A 26,940-nucleotide genomic window follows, 5' to 3' on the forward strand; every position below is an offset into this window, starting at 1 on the left:
CTTGAAAAATGTACTATGTGTAATTATAATGCTAACTGAAGGGGAATATAATCATCATCATAAGGGCTGTGAATCTATTGGCCAGTATAACTATGTCAGTAGTGGAGGTGGAGTGCAGCAAGCAAGAAAGAAACAGCTTGTTCTTCCTTTCCATTGCTGCCAATCAAACATTCCAAAAATAATTCCCATAAGGGAATGCAATCTCATCAAGAACATTTCAGACAAGGTGTTAAAATTACCATGGACAGTCTTCTTGTTGTACTACCTGTTATTCTAGATTTACAAGGAACTATTTGAATCATGAAAACATTTTAACTACAAACTGGTTTTTGAGATAGTTAGTCATATAACCATTTGATGGAAGCAGTGGTACTTATCAAGTAGTTTGTTGCAGGCATTAGGAGAATTGTTGCTGGTCAGAAATAAAGGGGAAACAGACTTCCTACTCTTATGGAACAACACCATGATGTGATGCATAAGGCATGGAAGATAAACTGCTAATGGCACAGCCTACACCCGTTTTGATGTTTGCTCTTCAGTACTCTTGTCCATGCAGGGCCGTAGCCAGAAAAAAAATTCGGGAGGGGTTTTGAAAATTTCGGGGGGGGGGGGGGTTGAACCCCTAGCACATACCCCTCCTCACTACAAACCTGTCAATATCTGCTTGAGATAGTGCCTGGAGGGACTCTTAATGTTTTGCATCTCATAGACTTAGCATGGGGATTTGGTTAACCAGTTAAAATTCATGAGTAAATGAGATTTTTTTTATAACTTGAAAAATTTCGGGGGGGGGGGGTTGAACCCCTACCCCCCCCCCCCCCCCCCCCCGCTACAGGCCTGTGTCCATGCATAACTGCTGAGGTGGCCAATATTTTTATTCTGCTTATCACAAAAATGTCTCCTCCACATAGGAACATGGACAGTTGCATTAATGCCAGTTCAGAGCACTGGTCCATTTCATCATGTATTGTCAACACTTACTGGTACCATCTTTACAGGGTTGCAGGCAGAATTTGTTCAGCAAGATGTTGAAGTTTGAACCACCTTTGTGCAAAGTATGTGCTTTACCAAAAAAAAAAAAACTCAAACAAAAAGACTATTATGGATTGATTTGAAAATGTGTACAGTAACATGATAACATCAAAGCAAGTGCCTAGTTAGCCTTGCAGGGACATGGAAAGGAAGCAGCTATTTTGGCCATTATATTCAAAATCCTTGAGGCAAATGCAGACTTTAGTTTTACACCAGCACACAGATGTAGTAGTAGACGGTGCATTGAACTACATTTCAGAAGACTAAAGTTTGAATCTTGGTTCAGCCATAGAAACCTCCTGGGTGGCCTTGGGCAAGTCACAGTCTGTCCGCATCAGAGGAAGGAAAAGGCAAAACCTATCTGAAGAAATATTGCACGGAAAACCTTGGATAGGTTTCCTTTAGGATTGCCATAAATTACAAATAAATTGCACATAGCAAGAACATTGACAAACATCTTTATCACAGAAGGAAAACTTGCCTTTGTTAACATCTGTCTACTCTGAAGCAATTCTTGACAAAAAGATGTCAAGAGCCAGTTGATAAAGATGTTAAGTGAACTAATGCCTCAATTAGGTTCTACCTCCTGCAGACCTCTGCCTTGAGGAAGTCAAAAACAGCAGAAGCAGCAATGCAAAACTAACCAAAATTGAATCAAACAAACTGTCAAGATTATCACTAGGTTATAAAAAACTGTAATTGAGACGTCAGTTCCAAGAATTTATTACAGAACTTCTTGGGTTACTGGATGTTTCAGCTCGCATTTGAGAACACCTAATCCCTAGTTATAAATGCCCAGTCCCTAGGTTTCATAATATTTTGTTCTCTGCACTTCATCCAATACCAGGCCTTACAATATGCTGCTTGCCCTATCCCATGTCCGATCTTTTTATAGCCTTGTCACACCCATTGTACTATAGCTATTGGTTTTGTGGTGTATTGTTTTGGTTGAGTTTTAATGCTGCTGTTTAATACTCGTAACATTTTATTGAATTGTGCTTTTATCTGGATTGTTATATTTAATTATGTTTTTATTTTAACCGTGTTTTTGCTTTGATGGATAGTTTTGTATTTGTGTCTATGGGCATTTTGTCCCATATGTAAGCCACCCGAGTCCCTTCAGGGAGATGGTAGAGGGGTATTATTATTATTATTATTATTATTATTATTATTATTATTATTATTATTATTATTACTATGAACATCATTGTGAATTTAACATGATGTTGAATGTCAGACTATGCTCATGTGGAAATTCTTCAAGATGTGAAAAAAATGGATATGCACAGAGTTTACATTATCTCTAGTGTTCATCTTAATACCATCAGAAACATGGAGTGTTGTTGAAGGAAGTGAATAATTGGCAGGCACCAAAGTATATACAGAAGTATATACAGAAACAGCAAATCATTTTGTCATCTTGTGGTCATAGCTGTTTTCTGGTGTCATTAACTCAACAGATTAAGTGTCTGTGTCAAGACTAGTGAGCAGACAACTGAAATGGCATCAAATAAAACTAGTATTATGCCATGTTAAGGGACAGAGCTCCTGCTTTATATTTACCTCTAGACAGTTATGCTCAGGCAGGTAATGTTACTTGTTTCTTCTTCCACTTTATAGTTCCACTAGCAAAAGAAGCATCATACTGGGTACTATTGTGTTGATTTCCTAAAATTTCTGTTGCTTTAATGACACTGATTCTGATAAAATTAGAATTATCATCCAAAAGCAATTATTTCCCAAAATTCTAAATCAAATGTAGAATTAATGGAGTATGTTTGTGTTTAAAACACAATTGAAAATATCACCTGATTTGGTGTTTCTGTTAAAAAGATATTGTCATAAGAATAAAAATGAGTGTATATTAAGAACAATTAGGAGTGTAGCTATAAGGGGTAAAATGATATTGCCTTCTATAAAAAAAATCCTTTTCAATGATTTTTTTTCTACTTCCAAATTTCTAGCTTTGGAGAGAGTGAGCTTTTGGAAAATGTTCACATCTGGAACTTTTATATGGGTTGCATTTGCATACCTTTACAAACTTTCCTACCCCTTTTCTTTGGTTACAGAAACTGTATTTCTAATTTTTCAGCTTTATTTTTAAGTTATTACAATGAAAGAAATGTGAGGACTGAATGGAAATCTCATGGGACCAAATTCTTATGGGGCAATGTTGCCATTCTCCCTCTCCCCTCCCCCGGATGTATACCCTTGTGGACTCCAAATATGAGATGGAAGTTATCAACAGTAAACTAATGTCTGTTTGCTCAGCTCACTGTGTTCAGTGATGTCTACCTCTAGTGTTTATAGGTTGCACAATGAAACAGTAAAAAAGAGGAGGTTTTCTCCATTCCTCCCTCTTTTAGTAAGAACTTTTAACCGTGAAAGCAATGCAGCAAAAGTTAGCATTTCCTAGTGTCTAATTTTCACAGGAACATAAAATGATAAATCTGTTCCTAATGTCAGCTCTGAAGACTACAAATGGCCACCTACATAATGCTGTTCAATGGATATAATACAGACCGAAATGAGGCTCATCTTGTATCTCATGGAGACATTTGGCCAAACCTCACCACCTTGATGGTTCTAGGACTCCCTACCATTACTTTGATCAACATTCCTGAAGTTGAGGTTCAGACATGTTCATTTTTCCCCATTCCTTGTGTAAGGGAAGGGAAAGGAAAGCTAATCTAAAGCACCCACCCAATGTCTAGTGGGGATAAAAAAAAACTATCATAGGGAATGCCTTTCCACTCAATTCTAATTATGTAGCATTTTTCCCATTTTAAAATATGGGGAGATCATTTATATGAGTTTCTTTGTTCAGTATGATTAAAACAAGTTAAGTTTAGTCCAAGATCAAAAAGGTAACCAAATCAGTTAATAAAGGGGCATTGTTAATAAGATCTAGTTAATAATCACTTTACAGCACTGTAGCAACTATTTTGATAACTACAATTTCTAAACCATTTTATGAAAATTTGATCTTAGTTCTATTGGAAACATTAAAACATGATTCATTTGTTATTTGCTAAGTCTTACTTTCAACAGAATTCAGTTTTTACTTTTGTGGGGCTGTCTGCCGTAACTATGTGCTTTAGATCTACTTTATCAAAATGATGGAATGCCCACAATTTTCAGAGAAGGTGTTTAGGTAAAGAAGAATTCCCATTTACAAAGAATTGTATTTGGAACCATATGAACACAATGATTTGGGACAATCAGAAAATTGAGACAATCCAGTTATGGTTTTCTTACTGAGTTTGTTTGATTTTGAAGGTGTAACAATTCACCGGTTCATCAGTCTTGACTTTAGTATTCAATAATGATTCTTATGAAACAGGATTGGTTAATAAAATAAAAATTCTTAATAGCATTTCTTTACAAAACAGAGTGATTTATAATAAGCAAGTTACAGATCAGGGCAGAATAATATTTCAAAAAACTGGACTGTATTACAAAGCATTTTCCCCCAAACATCCATTTCTCTTGGATTATTGCTGAAAGATACTAATCATCAATCTATTTCAGAAATTTCTAGACTAATTTACAAACATCCATAAAATAGTGAAAAAACTGCATGCTTTAGAAATCTGATACATTTTCATGCCTCTGGACTAAAAAGATGAAGACGAGAGCAAATGAAGAAGATTTTAAAGATAGCTGGATGTTATTTACAGAGTCTTTCCCTTGATTTTAGTCAGAGCTTCAGGGTTATTTTCTTTTTTCTCTGCTATCTTTTTTATTTCTGGTTTAATCCATGGAGGACTGTGTGACTTCTGTTAATGAATGGAGAAAAACACAATCAGCATTAAAATCAATCCCTTTCTGCCCCAAGAGAAAGATCCCCTTCACACAGAGTTAAAGGCTACAGAGAAGGAAAAACTCTGTCGATTTGTAGATTTGCTTTAGCAGAAAACACATCTGCTTCACAAGGTAGTGATCTTGATTTTTACTGATCCATCCTACCTATATAAACAGCCCTTGTATTTTCTAAAATTGTGGACTTATATTGAACAATGTGAGATATAGCTTAGACAGCTGCTGCCATAGTAAGAAACTTAAAACTTCCAATACTATATCTTTGTTTCACAAATTTGCCTTAATGAAAGGCTTTAAAGAATGATCTTAAAGGTAAAACCTACTTAACACATAAACATTTTTATTAGAAGGGAGAGTGACTCCATTCATAGGAGAAATGCATCTTATTGTTACTGCCGTTATTTCATGAAGAAAGTGATTTGTTTGTTGCAGATAAGTGTCTTGTTTGTGCATCTGAAACTTCAGAATAACTTGAAGGAAAATAGTAAAAGGGCTCAATTTTTAAATATTTGACATTCAAGTACAGGCAGTCCCCGAGTTATAAACATCTGACTTACGAACAACTAATTGTTAAGAACGGGTAAGACAACAAGAAGTGAAAAAACTCTACCCCTCAGAAGAGAAATTCACTCTTGAAAGAGTTATCATGGGGAAGAGGTGTCTCCACTGAAGCTTTATCACCAATCCTTGTTTTCACAAGAAGTCAAATTTTCAAAATCCAATTATTACAGTGATAGAAAGTGGAGTGAAATCTTCTGAACAGGGGCACAGACTGCAAAACAAACACTACAGGGGTGTTAACCCTTCCCTATGCTATCCAAACCATCTATCTATCTATCTATCTATCTATCTATCTATCTGGCTGGAGTTACACTTAAAAGGCATACCTGTTCTGACTTACATATAAATTCAACTGAAGAACAAATCTACAGAATCTATCTTGTTCGTAACTTGGGGACTGCCTGTAATCTCAACTTAAAAAAAACAAACATCAGTAAATACCTGTAACTCTGAATCTGTTGCTGCCACCTTTAGCTGGGGAGAGGTTGAATTGTTCTGGTTTCCTAAACAGTTTTTGCCAACCTAGAAGAGAAATTGTTGGAGTTACACAATAGGTTTTGATTTCAGAATCTGCTTCACAATATGGTTTCCATTTTACTAGCATAGTAAAATATTCATGTATGAATAAGCCTTAGCTTTAAAGTAGGGTTGCTATTCAGTGTTCATTCAGTTCCTAAATGTAAGGCTGCATTTTGCAAAAAAAAATAGTACCCGGGCTTCTGGAACAAGTCTGCTCCATCTTTTCTATAGCATGTAAAGAGAACATGTAAATGCAAAGAGCAAGAAATATATATCAGAAAGCTGGAAATCAGTACTACAAGTGCCCACCTCCCCCTGCCCACTGCTTTTGAATATTACGGAAAAGCTATGAAAATACACAAACTGGTTATTTCCTATAAATAATGTTTACTTTATACATAATTGTGTCATAATTAAAAGATTGGAAAATCTCTCTAGAAAATAAATGGGGACAATCTCTGAGAGTAAAAGAGTATTTAATTGTTTTCTTTTGAAGATTGATCTGTACACAATCTTTCATGCTATTCAATTAAAAAAACAAATTATTGTTTCTCTTTTGAAGATCTAGAATATTAACTGGCAATTCTTTGCAGTTTGGATATGATTCAGCTCAATAGTGAAGCTGCAGGGTGGTTGAGACAAGCCTCTTCCTTTGTGAAGTCAGTCAAATGTGAAATCTACTTTCGAAAGATATGTTGAAGGTCTACTTAGTATTGTCTACATTTCAATAATACTGCCATCATCACCATAACCTTCTATTTAAATATTCAATAGACCATATTAAAGATATTAAAAATACATTTGAAACTGCATCTTCTAGTAATTTAGAAGATAAATATATTTTTAAAATATGTTGAATTTAAACCTAGATAACAAATTATAATGCAACAGTACAAATGCATAGACCATATAAATCTTTTAAAACTGCACATAAAATTAAATTGCCACTTCAGCCGTCACGCTCCTTCACAGCTAACTGTGACCTATTCTAAAAAAGAACAATATCACTGAAAAAAAAGGTATATACAGCATATACAGATTGGCTTCTTGTAATAAGAAATACAGTTTCCCATTATTTTCTCACTCTTTTAAAAAATATGGATGCTAAATCCTTTTTAAAAAGACAAACTAAATCTGACTTTAAAGCTATAGTAAAGCTAGCCTTCCTGTTTTTAAAGCTCTTCATTTACTTAATCAGTCTTGGTCAGAATCTGCCTTACTGAATTACTATCTCAATTTGTTCAAAACACAAACAGATAAAAAAAACCCTGACATTCTGTTTTCAGAAAAAGTGACAAGACATTTTTCATATGCATTTAGCATTTGCTAGATACCACATTACAGTTGTTGAACAAAGAGGAGGTTACTTTGGGCTCCGATATTAGATTTTTCTTGGTTAAGATGCTTTAAGATTGCATGAATTCAATGCCTGCATTAAAGGAACAAAGTTTAGTCTGAACTTTAAAAATTTCTGATGAGAGAAGTTTTCTGATGCTGAGACTTACTCTTCCCCAAGACAGACCTTGGATGGCCTATTTTCATGTGATTTTCTATTCCAACTAGTGGTTGTCAGCAGAGCTGAAGCCATGGTGAAGCAAGTGAACTGTAGGTTTTCTTCTGGGATTTACAAAACACCCCCCAAGGCATTGAAGTTGTTTCGGAGTCATGGTTCAGTGCCTTGGTCCTTTAATACTTGGAACAGCCAATTCATGGCACTTCTGTTATAGATACAATCAGTCTTTGAAAAAACCCAACATACATTTGGCCATGCATTGCCAATGCTGAATTAGGAATAGATACTTCCAAAATCACTTACAGAAAATGACTTTGTCCCCTTTCAATTCTTTTAACATTTGAAAATGCTATAGTTTCCACTCCAGCAATTTTCACTAGAAGCTACCATGGCTTTGAGATTTCTATTATCAATACTATATTACAAATATGAAGAGACCAGCAGTTTGTTCTATTTCAATTTACATTAAAATAAGAATGTATATTTCAACAATTTTAATGTGAATGTTCTAAGTACTTCTCACATGCATACAACAAGTCTACTTTCATCTAGATTTAAGCTGTACACATACCAGTTTATGTTTACAAACTAAACTATAAATTAATCTGCAATTCTGCCACAAGATACAGCAATAGCCAGAGGCCATGGTGAATGAATAACCACTCATTCATAGAAAGTTAAAAAAAATCAGCAGTTATGATGAAATATTGAGGTTCAGAGCTTAGTATACCACTATTAACGGTGCTAAAGATTTTGTTTGAATAAAAATGTATACTTTTTTTAAAAGAAAAGAAAAGAAAATTGACATGATCTGATGGAACATAACAATTCTTCAATTGTCATGCTTAATGCTTCTCTGATTTTTGCAATACTGGTCTTGCATTTTTATTATTTCCATTGTATTTTCTTTTTGAGTCACAAATATTTTTTTATTAAAATGTACTGAAATGGGTGTAACACAGTACTCATTGGTTTATATTTTAAAATGAAATGTGTATGAACACACACATCTTATCACAATGTTTTCAATTGTAAAAGAAGCTGAGAAAATGTCAACTAAGAACATTATCTATATTTATACTTGTCAATAAGATAATCTGATGGATTTCCAGTGTAGTGACAGATATTTCGTAGTATGAGCTAGAGAGATCTAGTTGCTCAACAAACTCTAAACTCCAAAATTTGGCAGGTTGTAGTTAAAAGTGGGGTCCCATTGCTATGTGATTTGACACCTGGCGGTCAAAAGCAATGTCATGTTCACCACCAGATTGCCTTTTACCACCAGAGAAGGAAACAAAATAAAAACAAAAACAAAATAGGGGGGAAGAGGTTTCCTTCATCTCTTTTTTAATCAGTGTAGGATAAAGCTGAACTGGGAGGTCTTCCATGCAGATTTCATGCTATTGATAGAAGTATCTTAGGGAAAATGCACATTCCATTTGCTTTAAATGATATGATTATATCCTACATCATCCTCTGAAGACTGCTGGTATACCAAAACACTTTTTCTCTTTTAACAACATCAATATCGATTACTGAACTACTGAACTATCCATGTGTTTATTCACAGCAAATTTTAAGCAGGACTATTCAGAGGTATGTCATATAATCATAGACTCATAGAGCTGGAAGAGACCACATGAGCCATCCAGTCCAATCCTCTGGCATTCAAGAAAAGCACAATCAAAGCAACCCTAACAGATGGCCATCCAGCCTCTGATTAAAAGCTTCCAAGGAAGAAACTTCAACCAGACACCGAGGCATAGAGTCCCACTGCTGAACAGCTTTTACAGTCAGGAAGTAAACACAGCACCTAAACACAAACACAGTGCCCAAACACGAATCAAAGAACATGAAAGACACTGCAGACTAACTCAACCAGAGAAATCAGCCATAGCAGAGCACTTGATGAACCAACCTGGACACAGTATATTATTTGAGAACACAGAAATGCTTGACCACTCCAACAACTATCATGTCAGACTACACAGAGAAGCCATTGAAATCCACAAGCATGTGGACAACTTCAACAGAAAGGAGGAAGCCATGAAAATGAACAAAATCTGGCTACCAGTATTAAAAAACTCAAAAGTCAGAACAGTAGATGGGAAGCAACACTCTGAGGGCAGAGGAGCTCCAGGGATGACTAATGACTCTGAACAAAGGATGCCTCCCAGACAAGAGACGAACCTTTTCAATGCTAATTAGAGTGATTAACTGCAACATTCACACAACATTCCAACTGACAAAGAACTCTTCTCGCACCCTGGACTTCCCACAGATATATATTAACCTTCCTTGCCTAGTTTCTCCATGCCTCACAACCTCTGTGGATGCCTGCCATAGATGTGGGCGAAACGTCAGGAGAGAATACTTCTGGAACATGGCCATACAGCCCGGAATACATACAACAATCCAGTCAGGAAGTTCTTCCTAATGTTTAGGTGGAATCGCCTGCTCCCTCTTCCTTGTGACATCCTTTCACATATTTATACAAGGCTGGCGTGGCTATCCCATTAAATTCAATAAGATACCTCTAGAGGAAGTATGGATACATTTGCAAACTAGTTTATTTTAGGTATGTCACAAATCCATATGCAGATGCATCCATATTTTCTTACAATAGTAGGGAAAGGAATAATCCATAGGGCATATCTTTGGCAAGTGTGTGTTGTGGGAGTTACTTCACTTTTGTTTTTTCTCTCTCCCATGGAAGCTTCTTTGGATAGCTTCCTTTGCCTTGTGTAGATGTACCTGTGGCTGTGGCTGTTATAGGTATTAATTAATAAGAATATAAGCGTGTAATAATATGGGACAGAAATATATGTTTGTTTGCATTTGTGCATGCATGCATGTATACACAATACAAACCATAAATTTTAAATATATTATTGGAAGTAACACAATCTTTCCCCATTCAGCATAGTACCTCATTTGCTCTCAGTAGATGGCTATTTGCACCTGCCTCTGGAGATGGTTGCTGTGGAGATAGGCTATTATGCTGACCTATCACATTTCTTAATCTACTATGTTTCCCTTTCTTGGTACAACAGAACTGTGTATCGACAACATGTCATAGACCCCAGCTGCATTTACTGATTCACAACAATAATCCCATCAGCATCAATTGTCACAGACAAACAAAAATATGTCAATCCAAGGCAAGTTGGTTTCTGAGGAAATGATAGAAACTTCAAAGTTGGATTGACTAACAACATTTTGTGCAATCAACCATGCAATGAGCAATGTTTCCTTTCACAAATGGAGAGAGAAATAGTGATAGGCATCTCTCTTCTATGAGTTTCAAGCTTCTATGAAGCAGAACTTGCTCTCAATTTATGCCATGTTGCTATGGCTCCCATTACTGAACAGAAGGTAAATTGCACAAATATAATATTTTCAATTGCAGCTGTTATTGGAAGCACTTGGGACAACACATCTTTCTACTTCCAGACACAATTTAAGTGTGAATTAGATAATACTCTGACCCTCAGAAAGCTGCTAGAGGCATTGATATATCTTTGAGAAGCTTTGGGATATTCTGGCTTCATAGATGGAATCACAAAACTGGAAAATAGAATCAAAGGATCATACTGAGGAACACAGTCAGCCAGATGAGTTATGTCCTTTCCTTTGGTATGTCTATAGTTGCTTTAATTATAGGTATCATGAAATCAGTTTTATTGGACCAGCTGTTCTTTTATTCTTTACACTTTTAGTATGTCCACATAGTTATTTTATTACTATTGTTATAGCTCATTTGGAACAGGTTCCACAGTTGTCCCAAACCATCTGCAGTCAGAAAAAAGGAGGGGAATTTGGGGAGGAGAGTGTGCATTGCAGAGCAAAAGAGACTCGACAGTGACCAATGATCTCCATTTTGTCCTCTAGAATGACCCAGGGGCCAGGGATTCGATTTTACCTAAGATTGGAGAATGTAAAAGTAAAGTAAAGGTGTATTGGCTAGCTTTTTCCTCTCTCAGTTCTTGAAATTGTTCCAAAGACCCTTTACAGTAGACATAAAATCACAAGTTTAGAAACTCTTTATTGGTTTTTCTTCTAGGTAGAAGAGGGTTTATCCAATTTGTTGTGGAGGTGGGAAAATCTATTCTCAATGCTGTTTTCTTAATCAAGTTTTCTGAATTATTGCATATTCCATTTATAAACTGTCTGTACATAATGGATTTAGAAAAGCAAGACCATCAAAGACTACAGGTTTCCATAGATGTCTGACAATACAGTATTAGACACAAAACTTTATAGAAATAGAGCAGCTGGTTTCAACTCACCTTAGTAGGATATTGTACCCATTGGGGTTAAAATGATGAGGTGATGTTTGAGCAGTGTAAATAATGTGTGCAGAGCTACATTAATACTATATGAAAGGAATAAGATTGAAATTTCAAACAGAATATTAAGGAAGGGTACATCATTATTTCTAATAGAAAGAAGGCACTATGATCTTGTTTAAACATGTGAAATTATACTTTATTGTTATGGTGAATTGTAGAGAGACTTTAATTTTAGGTTTAAGCAATTTATCAATTTGTTTTTGTCCCCACCTGTAGTTAACCTAGAGCCCATTGATACAAACCATATGAGTCAGAGTGGGGGTAAATTGACTTCATGGTATCCGCATGGCAGGAGCCATTTGCCCTTATGCCCTTAATGTGGCCTTATCTCACATTTAAAAATAGTGTGGGATGCTCCAGAGCATCCTGAAACTCTGGAACTCATGTATACTTTGTGACAGTATGATCAGTTGGACCACTTCTTCTTCAGAAGCAACTAAGCCTGTTCACATGCTCATCTCGCTTCCTGGGCATAGGCGGCCCATGGACAGTGACTGTCATTTCTCTTCCCACTGTCATCCTCAACTTAGCAGAGATCACCAAGCACAAAGCTGGGGATAATCATTGCTCACTGCATCCACTGAAGCAGATCAGACCGATGGAGATATCAGAGAAGGAAGTGGGGAAAGGAGGAAGAGATTCTTCATCCCTCCCATTTCCCACATCATTCCAACAACATCAGTGTTGTCATTTAAATTTTTAAATGTTATCAAAGGCACCTTGAATTCAGTCTAGATTGGAAAAGTATTGGCAGCCAGTGCAATTATTTTAAGACTGGCATAAAAGCTCATACTATGCACTCTGAGTCACAGATAACTCCAAAGGGAGCAACTCATCACTGTTCCAGTCATAGCCAAACCAGCCTAGTATTTTCCTATGAATTTTTTCTCCAAAGGGTTGAAGCTTTTTAATGTATGCATTAAATGTGCATTCATACAGATTTATTTTCAGGATGTTCTGAAGTATGCTGGATTTTTTGAATAAATATTCATATAACCACACAAGGAAATCTGCATTTTGGAAGAATGGAAGATTAAGTCATTAAACATTGGGCAAAAAAAAATGGCCAATGTAATGTATTCTTTAGGTATTAATTGAACTGAATTTCAGTACAGCTTTAATGTTCACCATACACTTTCCTGGCTGAAACCAGGTTTCCATAATATTATTGAGCAATAAAAATAAAATGTGGCTTTATTGAAGATAGAGGAATATGTACTAGTAAAGTGCATATATTTATAGATTAACATTTAACAAACTACCAAAAACCAGCACAAATTAATGAAATAGCTACAATAATTTCTATTAGATCTATTATTTAATGCCAATCCCTTTTATTTCAACATGTTATTATGCACAAGAATGTGGGTGTACATTATAGTAATTCAGAGACTGAGTACGTTTAGCCTCTAATAATCTCTATATATGTTTAATTACTACTGTTTGGTTTTATGAAATTGGTTTAATAGAACAGGTAGGCTATAAATTATGAAGGCAAATAAGAAATTTTAATGACATTTAATGTGCTATTTTCAGTCTTCTTGGTGGAGCCTTCTGAAACATTTGACAAAAGGACAAATACAGTAGAGTTTCACTTATCTAAGCTTCACTTATCCAATGTTCTGTATTATCCAACGCAGTCTGCCTTTTAGTAGTCATTGTTTTTGTAATAAATGTTGCAATGTGTTTGGTGCTAAATTTGTAAATACAGTAATTTACTACATAACAGTACTGTGTATTGAACTGCCTTTTCTGTCAATTTCTTGTAAAACATGATATTTTGGTGCTTAATTTGTAAAATCATAATGTAATTTTATGTTTAATAGGCTTTTTTCTTAATCCCTCATTAGCCAAGATTTTTGCTTATCCAATGTTCTGCTGGACTGTTTATGTTGGATAAGTGAGACTCTACTGTATATTTGTGCCCTTATTCTTAAAAGAAGTAGAGGAGGAACAAAAATGCATTTTGGAAATCTATACAGGTATATTTGATGGATCCAATCCATTTAGGATAGGGAATAGTAAGACCCATATCCATGGATCCTATATGTTTGATTCACTTATCCATAGTTCAGGCATTTGTGTGTGGGGGAGGGGAGGGAAGGGGGGATTAAAATGACCGGAACTGTTGCTTTATTGCCAGGGATAAAGGGGGGAGGTGCCTCCACCTTCTCCTGGGTAAGGGAGTGCAACATTATCAAGAGGAAAAATGGGAATCTGCCCCCACTTCTACAGGGCAATCAAACAGGGCCAGGTCCTGTTGCTGGAGGGAAAGAGGAGAATTCTTCCTACTTCCTTCCAGTCAAGGAATCAGAGAAACTTCAACTGCACCCCCCTCTATGGGGCAGAAGTTAACTGAATGTTTGCTAGTATGCAGGAAGTGATGGAATGAATCCCCCCTCAGACATGTACTGTAGTTACATGTTAGTTGCATAAAAGATGCTGCCTCATCCAAAGTTTTGTATACTCATTTTATGCATTTTCATTTTTTTTCTTTTGTTGGGCTGCATATTCCTCTCTGTGTTGAAAAGTTGGCACCACAGCTTCAATGTGGTATCCCTATTTACTAAGATCCCAGTAGCTGACACCATCACACTAATCAAACAAAACTTCCCAAAAGACATCACAGCCCTGTTTCACCATTGTCTCACCACTAGCTACTTTCAGTGGGACAATGAATATAGAACAGAAAGATGGAGTGGCCATGGGGAGCCCGCTCAGCCTAGTAGTAGCAAATTTCTACATGGAACACTTTGAAAAACAAGCCCCAGAAACAGCACCCAAAAAGCCAACAGTATGGTTCAGATATGTCGATGACACCTTCACTATTTGGAACCATGGGGAAGAAGAACTCAGCAAGTTCCTGGACCACCCCAATAGCATCCACCCAAACATCCAATTCACCATGGAAAAAGAAAAGAAAGGAAAACTGCAATTTCTAGATGTTCTGGTCATCCTCAAACCCAATCAACAATTGGGCCACACAGTTTACAGAAAACCCACACACACAGATTGATACCTTCATAAAAACTCCAATCATCACCCAAGTCAAAAAAGAAACACAATCAAAGCCCTGACAGACCGTGCACAAAGAATTTGTGAACCTTACCTCCTCCAAGGTGAACTAAAGCATCTAAACTGGGCTCTACAGTCCAATGGATACTCCATCATGGACATCAGAAGAGCTGTGAGGCCAAAAACAAACCATGAGAGTAAAGACAAAGATCCACCCAGAGGGAAGGTGTTATTACCAAACATCAAGGGAACCACTGACCGCATAGGCAAACTGATGAAGAAACACAACCTACAAACTATCTACAGACCCACAAAGAAAGTCCAACAAATGCTACAGTCAGCGAAGGACAAGAGGGATCCTCTCACCTATGCAGGAGTCTACCGTATACCATGCAGATGTGGACAAGTCTACATAGGGACCACCAAACGCAGCACCCAAACATGAATTAAAGAACATGAAAGGCACTGCAGATTAATTCAGCCAGAGAAATCAGGCATAGCAGAGCAGTTGATGAACCAACCTGGATACAGTATATTATTTGAGAACACAGAAATACTCAACCACTCCAACAACTATCATGTCAGACTACACAGAGAAGCCATTGAAATCCACAAGCATGTGGACAACTTCAACAGAAAGGAGGAAGCCATGAAAATGAACAAAATCTGGCTACCAGTATTAAAAACTCAAAAATCAGAACAGTAAATAAGAAGAAACACTCTGAAAACAGAGGAGTTCCAGACATGAATCAGCCAGGGGCAGCTAACGACTCTGAGCAAAGGATGCCCCCAGGCAGGAAGAAGCCAGGAGATGAAGCTATTCAATGCTAATTAAGGTGATTAACTACAACATTCACACTGGCCTCCAACTGACAAGAGTTCTTCTCTCACCCTGGACTTTTCACAGATATATATAAACTTCCCTTGCCTATTTTCCAGTATACCTCAGAACCTCTGAGGATGCCTGCCATAGATGTGGGTGAAATGTCAGGAGAGAATACTTCTAGAACATGGCCATACAGCCCGGAAAACTTACAACAACCCAGTAGCATTTCTGTCTTTGATTACAAGTATTTTTTAAAGAAAGGCTCCAGAGATATCTAATGTTTTCAATTTGATTTTTATTTACATATAGAGGAGCACTTCTGTAATGAACCTAAAAATAGTCTCAACCTCGTTTTCTGCATGAAAATATTATTTTATCTGAAAAAGAATTGTTTCCTCTTTTGCTATTTTTCCCTGTTCAGGAAATGCTGTTTTCTTTGAAAAATACTAATGTGCAAACTGTGTGACAAATTTGTGATCATTCTTGCAAGTCTAGAATTTCTCTCATCAGGGTTTCCAATTATTTGAATAACATTTTTCTGAATATTTTAAATATCCTTTCCACACTATCTAGTACAAACAGAATATATTCTGACTTTATCATGTTGGATATCTCTCCATTGCAGATTTATATCCATAGATGTTATGTGTATTGAAAGATGATGTTACATCATGTAGCGATTTTGCAGGGATTGTTATAAGAGGGGAAAAAACAGTAAGGAAAAATGGAGCAATAGCAGCAGTTTTATCTCTCTTCTAAGATCTACTGATCCCGCACTTGGACATTATTTATTCCTAAGATTGTTCAAACCTGAAGAATATATGATTTTAAATATTCATTTAACTCATCTTACTTGGGTGCAATCTTTGGAATTTATAGGAGATGTTTGTCTTGCGTTGAGTCTGTTTTCAATCTGCATAGAATAGTAACGAGAAACTCTGCAATCCTCTTTGGAGTATTAAGGCAGCTTCCCTATCTGATATCCTTACTTAATATTTCCTTGTAAGTACAAGGAGCTCAATAAATCTTTCCAGGCAAATGTCAAAAACAGGGATATATCTTTTTTTTTGTCTGCAGGTATTATTACCTCTACTTAGAATGACAAGTAAATAAAGTATGTGAATGAAAGGGAGCAAAGATGGTACAAGGCACCATTGTACTGAGCAATGGAAGTACAATTCAGCAAAGATACAATAGCTGATGCAAAAATATTTTTCAAACAGCTGCCCTAGAGATGATAAAAATTATATCATGTAAAGGATGGATTTTTTGTGGTCCATTGTCATCAACTTATGGTGACCCTAAGAATTAGAGACCTCCAAGTCACCTTGTTATAAACAGTCCTGGTAAGTCATGTAAACACAAGGCTGTGGCTTCATTGATTGAGTCTATTCGCCTTTGATACAATATTTGGCCCCGTCTACAGAGGCAGTATAATCCACATTGAAATGGCTTGATGTGCCCAGAAAATGTACCCCCCCCCCAACATACACACACACAAAATGAGCTCCGACTCGCATCCAGCCAAAAATAACATGATAAAAAGCTCATCAGAAATCTCAATTACAGCCAGAAAATGTGCAGAATTTTTCCTGTCTGTAAACCAGGAACAAGAAAAAGCTGAATGTCAAATATAGAAAGATCAGCAGTGGGAAAACAGTCAGAATAAGAAAGCAGCTACAGACCTTCCCCCTCAAAGCTCAGCATTCCCATTGGAACATTTACATTTCTTGCCTTGCTTTGTGGAGCTGTGAAGCAAGCACTGGGAAAACTGTTTGCCAGGATGTAAGGGGCAAAAAATTCAAATTCTGGGTTTTGACAGAGGCAATTGGTCTGGATCAGACTGTGGATTACAACATCTGGTGAACTTTGTGGATTTTTTTTTTTTATCGTTCAGCTGCTTCATGCAGGCACTTCTGAGTGAACTGGATCTCTAAAATCCACATTCTACTCCTGATTAAATGGCTGTATATAAGGTGTTTAGTCACCTTCCCATTTATGATGATGCCAAATCAACTGACCCCTCTCTCCCATCAGTGGAGAGAAGCTCCTTTTTTAAACAAACAAGTACTTTTGGAGGCTTTCCTTCCCAGGACAGCTGACTAGTCCCGGCAATTGGCAACTCCACCCAGTTCTTCCATCAGGGGGAAGAGGGCTTTCATGGAGGCGGCCCCATTGAGGTGATATGGGGGAGGAGAAAGCACGGTCACTATCAACCCAGGGAGAAGCGCAACAGAGTTTTTGCGACCCTGGAGAGGTTTAGGTGTGGTAGTCTTCAGGACAGACCCCCCAACCTTAAGGTCCTGCTTTTGAACGCCAGATCCGTCAATGGTAAAACAGCTGTCATCCAGGATTTGATCCTGGATGAGGAGGCGGATCTGGCATGCATCACCGAGACGTGGCTGGATGAGCTGGGAGGTGTGAATCTCACCCAGCTGTGTCCTCCAGGTTTCGGGGTGCATCAACAGGCCAGGGTTGGGGGGCGGGGAGGAGGAGTTGCGGTGATCTTTCGGCAGTCCATTGCCCTGATCAGATGCGCCGTTCCGCAATCCCCGAGGTTCGAGTGTATTTTCCTGAAGGTGGGAGCCCGAGACAGCTTGGGGATTCTGTTGGTGTACCGTCCACCCCGCGACCCAGCAGTCTCTCTGTCTGAGCTAGCAGAAGTGGTCTCCAATGTGGCCCTTGTCTCCCAACAACTGATAGTTTTGGGAGACTTTAACATTCATGCCGAGACCACATTGACAGGTGCAGCTCAGGATTTCATGGTTGCCATGACAACCATGGGGCTGTCTCAAGTTATATCTGGGCCCACACATCAGGCAGGACACACCTTGGACCTTGTTTTTATTGTGGACGGTGGGACAGTCAGAGTGGAAGAGCAAAACATTCTTCCATTGTCATGGTCTGACCATCATCTGATCTGTTTAAGTATCGCCGTGCCTTCTAACCTCCGCAGGGGTGGTGGACCCATTAAGATGGTCCGCCCCAGGAGACTGATGGATCCGGATGGACTTCTGAGGTCTCTTGGGGATCTTCCTGTCCTGGAGACTGGCGATCCTGTCGATGTCCTGGCTGATCGCTATAACAGTGAGCTATCAAGGGCATTGGACACGATCACTCCCGAACGTCCCCTCTCACTGCGTAGAATCGCGTTGACTCCTTGGTTCACCGAGGAGCTGGCTGTGATGAAACATAGGAGGAGGGGACTAGAGTGCATCTGGAGGAAATCTCAGGACGTGTCCGACCAAGCACGGGCTAAAGCCGCTATTAAGGCTTACTCCGTGGCTCTGCGAGCAGCCAGGAAAGTTTTCATGACTGCCCGCATAGCGTCTGCAGCCAACGATTGGACACGATCGCTCCCGAACGTCCCCTCTCACTGCGTAGAATCGCGTTGACTCCTTGGTTCACCGAGGAGCTGGCTGTGATGAAACATAGGAGGAGGGAACTAGAGTGCATCTGGAGGAAATCTCAGGACGTGTCCGACCAAGCACGGGCTAAAGCCGCTATTAAGGCTTACTCCGTGGCTCTGCGAGCAGCCAGGAAAGTTTTCACGACTGCCCGCATAGCGTCTGCAGCCAACAGGCCATCGGAGTTGTTCCGAGTTGTTGGGGAGCTCCTGCGGCCTCCTGAGGCCCAGGGGTTTCTTGATGACTTGGCAACTCGGTGCAGCGATTTCGCACACCATTTTGCAGGCAAAGTTGCTCAGATACGCCGTGAGTTGGACTCCAGCTTAACTGTGGTCCCAGCGGAGGTAACCAAGGTACCTGTCTGTGCGATCTTATGGGATTCTTTCCGGCTTGTCCTTCCTGATGACGTGGAAGGGATTCTTGGGTCTGTGAGGGCGACCACCTGCGCTCTGGATCCTTGTCCTTCTTGGCTGGTGAAGCTGGCCAAAGATGGGTTGTTGGATTGGTTTGTGGCTATTATAAATGCCTCCCTGGTTCAGGGGTCAGTTCCATCCTGCTTTAAGCAGGCGGTAGTAAAACCATTATTAAAAAAGACCTCGTTAGACCCATCTGTATATAACAACTACAGGCCAATTTCCAACCTCCCATTTTTGGGCAAGGTTCTGGAGCGGGTGGTTGCTACACAGCTCCAGGAGTTCCTCGATGACACTGATTTTCTGGACCGCTCGCAGTCTGGCTTCAGGCCTGGACACAGCACCGAGACGGCTTTGGTCGCCCTGGTGGATGACCTCCGCAGGGAGCTGGACAGGGGGAGTGTGACCCTGCTGGTTCTCTTGGACATCTCAGCGGCTTTCGATACCATCGACCATGATATCCTTCTGGGGAGGCTCGCCGGGATGGGACTCGGTGGCACAGTTCTGCTGTGGCTTCGGTCCTTCCTGGAGGGCCGTTCCCAGATGGTGAAGCTGGGGAAAACCTGCTCGGACCCCTGGCCATTGACCTGAGGGGTCCCGCAAGGGTCTATTCTATCCTCCATGCTATTTAACATCTACATGAAACCGCTGGGAGAGGTCATCCGGAGTTTTGGAGGGTGTTGCCATCTCTACGTAGATGACACACAAATCCACTACTCGTTCCCATCTAACTCCAAGGAAGCCCCCCGGATGCTGAACCAGTGCCTGGCTGCAACCATACCTCGTGAAGTCTGACTTGACCACGGTGGTGCATGCCTTAGTTACCTCTAGACATGGCTCTTCCGATGTGCTTTCGGAGAGTAACTGTTACACGCTTTTTTGTTACGCCCCCCATTATTTATCCTCTAGACTGTCTGCTATCTTTTCCCTAGTTCCCTGTGGTTTTATTCTTATCCTTCTCTCACCCCGAGTTTTAACTGAGTATTCATGCGGCCCGCCCTGTTATATTGCTTTTTGGATTTTGTGCTGTACTGTATATGATGCTTTATTGTATTGTTGTAATTGTATTATATGTTGCTTTTATATTTTGTTATATTGTATTTTTCCCGGGCATGGCCCCATGTAAGCCGCCCCGAGTCCCCATTGGGGAGATGGTGGCGGGGTATAAATAAAGTATTATTATTATTATTATTATTATTATTATTATTATTATTATTATTATTATTATTATTAGCCTCCCTCTTTCCAACTGCCTTCTACCTTGCCAAGCATTATTGCCTTTTCTAATGATGACTGTCTTCACATTATATGCTCAAAGTATGGTAGGGAGAGTTTAAGGTAAAGGTTTTCCCCTGACGTTAAGTCCAGTCATGTCTGACTCTGGGGGTTGGTGCTCATCTCCATTTCTAAGTTGAAGAGCCGGTGTTGTCTGTAGACACCTCCAAGGTCATGTGGTCGGCATGACTGCATGGAGCGCTGTTACCTTCCCGCCAGAGCAGTACCTATTGATCTACTCACATTGGCATGTTTTCGAACTGCTAGGTTGGCAGGAGCTGGAGCTAACAGCGGCCGCTCACGCCGCTCCCGGGGTTTGAACCTGGGACCTTTCAGTCTCCAGCTCAGTGCTTTTACACACTCTGCCACCGGGGCTCCTAGGGAGAGTTTAGGGACCCATTTATTTATCTTTTTGACAGTCTATGGTATCCACAAAATTCTCCTCCTGTACCACATTGCAAGTAATTTTCTTACTATTAACGATCTTCGATGTTGATAAACATTGGAAATATCATGGCACTGACAATCCTGACTTTGGTATTCAATTATATATCTTTGCACTGAAGAACATTTTCTAGGTCTTACATAGCTGTCCTTCCAATTCCTAGTCTTAACTGCAGACTCCATTCTGATTAATATCTGAGCCAAAGTATAGGAAATATTTCTAGATCAATGGTTCCCAATTTTTGGTCCTCTGGATCTTTTGGACTTCAGGTCCTACAATTTCTAACAGCTGGTAAACTGGCTGAGATTTCTGGAAGTTGGAGTCCAAAACACATGAAGGATTAAAAGTTGGGAACCACCGATTTAGATGCTGGGGCTCCTTCTACACTGTCATATAACCCAGATTATCAAAGCAGATAATCCACATTTTCTGCTTTGAATGGACTATATGAGTCTGTACTGCCATTTAACCCAGTTCAAAACAGATAATCTGGATTTTATGTGGCAATGTAGAATGGGCCTCGGTGTCATTGATTTTCAAGTGTGTGGACTCTGTTTCATGCAACATTGCATGTATTTTATACAACATTAAGACATTTAGCCATGGTAATGTAAGACTAACCAGAAGGAAATGTGAAAACAACAACTTTTCTACAGTGAGTAGTGTGGTAGGCATGATTCTATGTTGTAGAATGAGACAGATTCCAGCACAGCAGAACTGAATATAATATTATCAGGAGGTCCTCCCTAGTGGAAACATAATTTCATTTGTTTCCACTAGGAAAAATAAGTATATTTTTTAAATGGCTATAATGCTTCTATAATGAACAGCAGAACACTATTGTCAACTTACAATGGCAACAGCACACTAAAAGGTAGTTGTTTTAAGATACATGCAAATGATGAAAGCTGGTAGAAGCAGCTGTTGTGTCATTCAGTAAATCTATTCTAGGTTGATAGATGAATACTTACTTCTTGAAAAACTTAGCCAACAGAGCAAAGAGGTAGATGATGGTTTTACACCCTGTAGAAGCAGAAAGTAGCTTGACACCTCATGTTTAAGTTTCCTAAACAAGGGGAGGGGCATCCAACTAAAAACAGCTGGGGCTGTGAGGAAAAAATAAGAATGTGCATGTGGCAAGGCAATCCAGATCAAACTTTGTCTTAAAAGTATTCCAGTCTTCTTCTCCCACCAATTTTAATTCTTTGTTGGGATCTATGTTGAAATGAACATCTAGTTTATCTACCACCATACCTATATTCTTACTTGGCAAATACTAGGTGGGGAAACAAAACAGAAACAAAGTGACAATTGGTTATCTTATGGAATAACTGAGCCTTGCAAACTGATCACAGAGTTGATAGACATGTTGATAAGTGTTTGGAACAGAATTGTGAGAAACAGAGAAGAACAAAGAGTGTTGGAAGATTTGGCCTAGGATCAGAAATGGCACAGGAGAGCAACTGATTAAATTTGTGAGGTGAACAGCTGGTTCATCAGAAGCACATTTTCCAAGAAACCAAACAGACAACTAGAAAGAGTACACTAGGGTTGCAGTAACACTAGACCACAGCATTAATCTCTCACACAATATAGGATGTTCACACAGACCTCTACCATGTAATGGAGCAAGAAATTCCAGATGTTGAAGCTGTGTTCAGAAAATGAAGATACACTAGTGATCAGGTGGCAAACATGCATTGAATAATGAAACAAACCAAAACAATCAAGCTGCATTTTATCACCCTGTCTGTTTAACTCGTATGATGAGCATATAATATATAAATAGATGTGGGTCAGATGACAGAGGTAAGAAAACTAGAGAAAGAGACTTATTTTGGTACAAGTGGCTCTGAACATTCTGAATTCTGAGTCTCTCCTTATTTCTTGACCTACCTGCCTTCTCTGATTCTGGGTAACAGATGAGAAAGAGCAGTGGAGATGAGGGTGACAAGAAAGGAGCAGCCTTGGCTGGGATTAAGTGAATTATCAGAGATGAGAAGGAAATGGATAACCTGAGTAGGCAAAGCAGGCTAAAAAAAGAAGAGGAACTGAAGATCCTTCACTGAGCAGGGGATGGGAGATAAAGGCCCATGAGGTCCCTTCAACTCTTATGAGTCTATTATCATCTTGCATATGGTAATAAAAACTGGGTTTTTCTTCTATTGAACAATAGTGCAATAATAATGCAGTTGAAATGTAATTATAATTGCCCCTCCACCTTAGTAGTGTTGAAGCACACCCCCCCCCCAAAGTGTGAAAACATCAAATATTTCTGGGGGGGGGATGCAATCTCTGATGGGGAGCTACCTATCATGGTCCTGGGGGAGAAGAGGAGGAGCAAGTGCTGTATGGCACTTTATTTAGCTTGAGGATCTCATCTCTCTCTCTCTCTCTCTCTCTCTCTCTCTCTCTCTCTCTCTCTTCCCCCCCCCCCCCCCCATGTGTTGCACATGTTTAACAGGTAAAGGAAGAGAAGTACTGGGGAACACAGATACACATGGCAATTAGAAAAATGTTGTGAAGATAAAAGCTTGTGTTTTGTTGGTTCCTGTTTAGAACTACTAAGTGAAAATAAAAAGAAATCTATATCCAATATTCCATTCTCTTTTAAAAAAGAGGCAGATTTAATGCAACAATTCTACAGAAACCAGAAAAAAAGAATCTGGAAACTGTAAAGTGAGATATTAAAGTAGTTTGAATAAACAGAGGCATGGCTTATGCCTTAAAACATTATTACTTCTTGATCAGTTTAGCATGCTGTTTGATCAGAAAAAGTACCTGGGTGTGAAAATTCATGTGATCAAGTATGCAGCTTGATCAGTAAAGTCTGTAAAAATCCTGTAGTTCTAGTAGGTAGCTCAATATGTGAATTATAGAGCAAAAGCTTGGGAGGTACACAGCTGGGAGCATAAATTATGAAAGTGGACCAGTCAAGTATGCATCTTCATTAAAAGAAGATGGGAGGAAAAATAATAAAATAGTAAAATTCAGTATGCCTCTTGACTATTAAACTATGCAGTTGGATCTTCAAACTGCAACAATGAGACTAAATGAAGCAGGTCTTTTCTAAAGAAAATTCATACACTACAGTGTACAAACTGTCAGTGGCCTCACATGTGATGGATGGAAATGTAACGTTCCCTGTACCAACCCAACTCGTAACTCTATCGAAAAAAGAGATCAGATTAGTCTGGCATGACTTGTTTTTGGTAAATCCGTGTTGACTATTAGCAATGACTGCATTTGTTTCTAAGTGTTTGCAGACTACTTCCTTAATGATCTTTTCCAGAATCTTGCCTGGTATCGACGTGAGGCTGACCGGATGGTAATTGTTTGGGTCGTTCTTTTTTCCCTTCTTGAAGATAGGGACCACATTTGCCCTCCTCCAATCTTCTGGGACTTCTCCCATTCTCCAAGAACTCTCAAATATGATTGCCAATGGTTCTGAAATAACTTCAGCTAGTTCCTTCAATACTCTTGGATGTAGTTGTTCTGGCCCTGGCGACTTGAATTCGTTTAGAGCAGCCAGGTGTTCCTGGACAATTTGTTTCCCTATTTGGGGTTGGATTTCCTCTAATCTTTTGTCCATTTCATGTTGCTGAGGTTGAAGATGGCCTTTTTTTGTGAGAAGACTGAGGCAAAGAAGGCATTAAGCAGTTCTGCCTTTTCCCTGTCCCCTGTCATAATCACCCCATCTTCTCCTCACAGAGGCCCTATCGCCTCCTTGTTCTTCCTGCTTGTCCAGTTTTGATAGATTCATTTCAATTGGTTCAGCTCAAGGATGTGGACAAGATCCTTGGAGAAGTTAGGGCAACCACATGCATCCTAGAGCCCTGACCATCCTGGCTGGTAAAGGAGGCCAGAGGAGGCTTGGCAGAGTGGGTGTAGGTGGTGGTTAGTGCCTCCTTAAAGGAGAGCAAGATTCCAGCCAGTTTAAAAGAAGCTGTTATAAAACTGCTGTTGAAGAAATCATCACTGGACCCCACTCAATTAGTCAACTTTTGGCCAGTTTCCAATCTCCCCTATTTGGGCAAAATCATGGAATGTGTAGTAGACTCACAACTCCAGGGGTTCTTGGTGGAGACTGATTATCTAGATCCAGCATAGCCTGGTTTAGGCAGGGACACAGGTTGCCTTAGGAGATGATCTACGCTGGGAACTGGACAGGGGGAATGTGTCCCTGTTGGTTCTCCTGGATCTTTCAATTGCCTTCAATACCATTGACCACAGTATCTTTCTGGGACACCTCACAGGTATGGGGCTCAGAGGTACTGTTTTGCAGTGTCTTCGGTCCTTCCTGGAGGGCTGCTCCCAGAAGGTGTTGTTGGGAGACATCTGCTTGACCCCGCAACCATTGTCTTATGGAGTCTCACAAGGCTCAGTACTGTCCCTCATGTTATTTAACATCTACATGAAGCCATTGGGGGAGATCATCTGGAGAGTATGATGTCATATGTATGCAGATGATATTCAACTCTGTCACTCCCCACCTATTACTAAGGGGACTTTTCAGGACGTGTATCGGTGTTTGGCAGCTGTGTCAGACTGGATAAGGGTGAACAAACTGAAATTGAATCCAGAGAGAGGTATTTCTGGTCAGTCAAAAGGCTGACCAGGGTAAAGGGTTACAGCCTGTGCTGGATGGGATTACACTCTACTTGAAGACACAGGTTCGCAGCTTGGGAGTGATCTTAGATTCCTCATTGAGCCTGAAACCCCAGGTCTTGATGGTGCCTAGGGGAGCTTTTGCATAATTAAAACTTGTGCACCAGTTGTGCCCATACCTTGGGAAGTCTCACTTCGCCACGGTGGTCCACACTCTTGTTATATCCTCAATAGACTACTGCAATGCACTCAACATGGGTTGCCTTGAAGACTCTTCAGAAGCTTGCTCACCTGAGCAGTGTACAGGGAGCACACAACTTCCCTGCTACGCCAGCTCCACTGGCTGACAATCTGCTATCAAGCACAATTCAAAGTGCTGGCTTTAGCCTATAAAGCCCTAAATGGTTCTGGCCCAGCTTATCTGTCTGAATGTATCTTCCCCTATGAACCACCTTGGAGGTTAAGATCATCTGGGAAGGCCCTGCTCTCAGTCCTGCCTCCTTCACAAGCATGACTGGCGGGGATGAGAGATAGGGCCTTCTCAGTGGTGGCCCCTTGGCTGTGGAACTCCCTCCCTAGTGAAATTAGGTCAGCCCTCTCCCTCCTAGCCTTCAGAAGGAAAGTAAAAATCTGGTTCTGGGATCAGGCTAACTACATAGAACCTAATTTGATTATTCAGTCTCAAATTTCATAGTGAGTTTCTGTTACCTTTGTAATAAGAGAAAAGGTGGAGTAAATTGAAAAACAGAAGGAGACAGTCATGGGTTAACTGAGTTCAGGTCAGAAAGAGCAGCCCTAACTCATCACGATAAAGAACTACCTTTGCTCAAGTAAACTCGCCACCTGCTAAGGGACACAAAATATGATTATGTATTTCATTCCTTCACAGAGTGGTTCTTCAGAATAAGTATGAATTAGAATAGTATACATATAATATAATCTTCAACACTAATCACTAAATATTTTAAGCAAAATTGGTCATGTCTGTTTGTAACTATTCTATATTTTTACTAGTTTCTGGGAGAGGGAGAGAAGTTAATAGATGATCAAGAGTAAAACATACCCCCAGCTTCTCCATATCATAAATATTCTGCATCAAAGATTAGGAAGCTTTATTGTAACTGATGTTAATGTATTCCCTTATACTACCTC

At 39.4% G+C, this 26,940-nt stretch overlaps 1 protein-coding gene across 3 annotated transcripts in view; it reads right to left on the minus strand.

Annotated features, from left to right (window-relative positions):
• Window positions 1–4,377: 4,377 nt before the first annotated feature.
• Window positions 4,378–26,940, minus strand: part of luzp2 (leucine zipper protein 2) — a 535,247-nt gene continuing 512,684 nt past the window's right edge. For all 3 annotated transcript variants that reach the window (XM_062981375.1, XM_062981352.1, XM_062981287.1), the window contains 2 exons: window positions 5,857–5,937; window positions 4,378–4,811 (listed from right to left, as the gene is read on the minus strand). In XM_062981375.1, the coding sequence (XP_062837445.1) occupies window positions 4,707–4,811; window positions 5,857–5,937 (186 nt within the window). In that variant the 3' untranslated portion in view covers window positions 4,378–4,706. The remainder of the gene's footprint in view (window positions 4,812–5,856; window positions 5,938–26,940) is intronic.

The sequence above is a fragment of the Anolis carolinensis genome, chromosome 1, assembly GCF_035594765.1.
Source record: "Anolis carolinensis isolate JA03-04 chromosome 1, rAnoCar3.1.pri, whole genome shotgun sequence".
NCBI classification, from domain to species: Eukaryota; Metazoa; Chordata; class Lepidosauria; order Squamata; family Dactyloidae; genus Anolis; species Anolis carolinensis.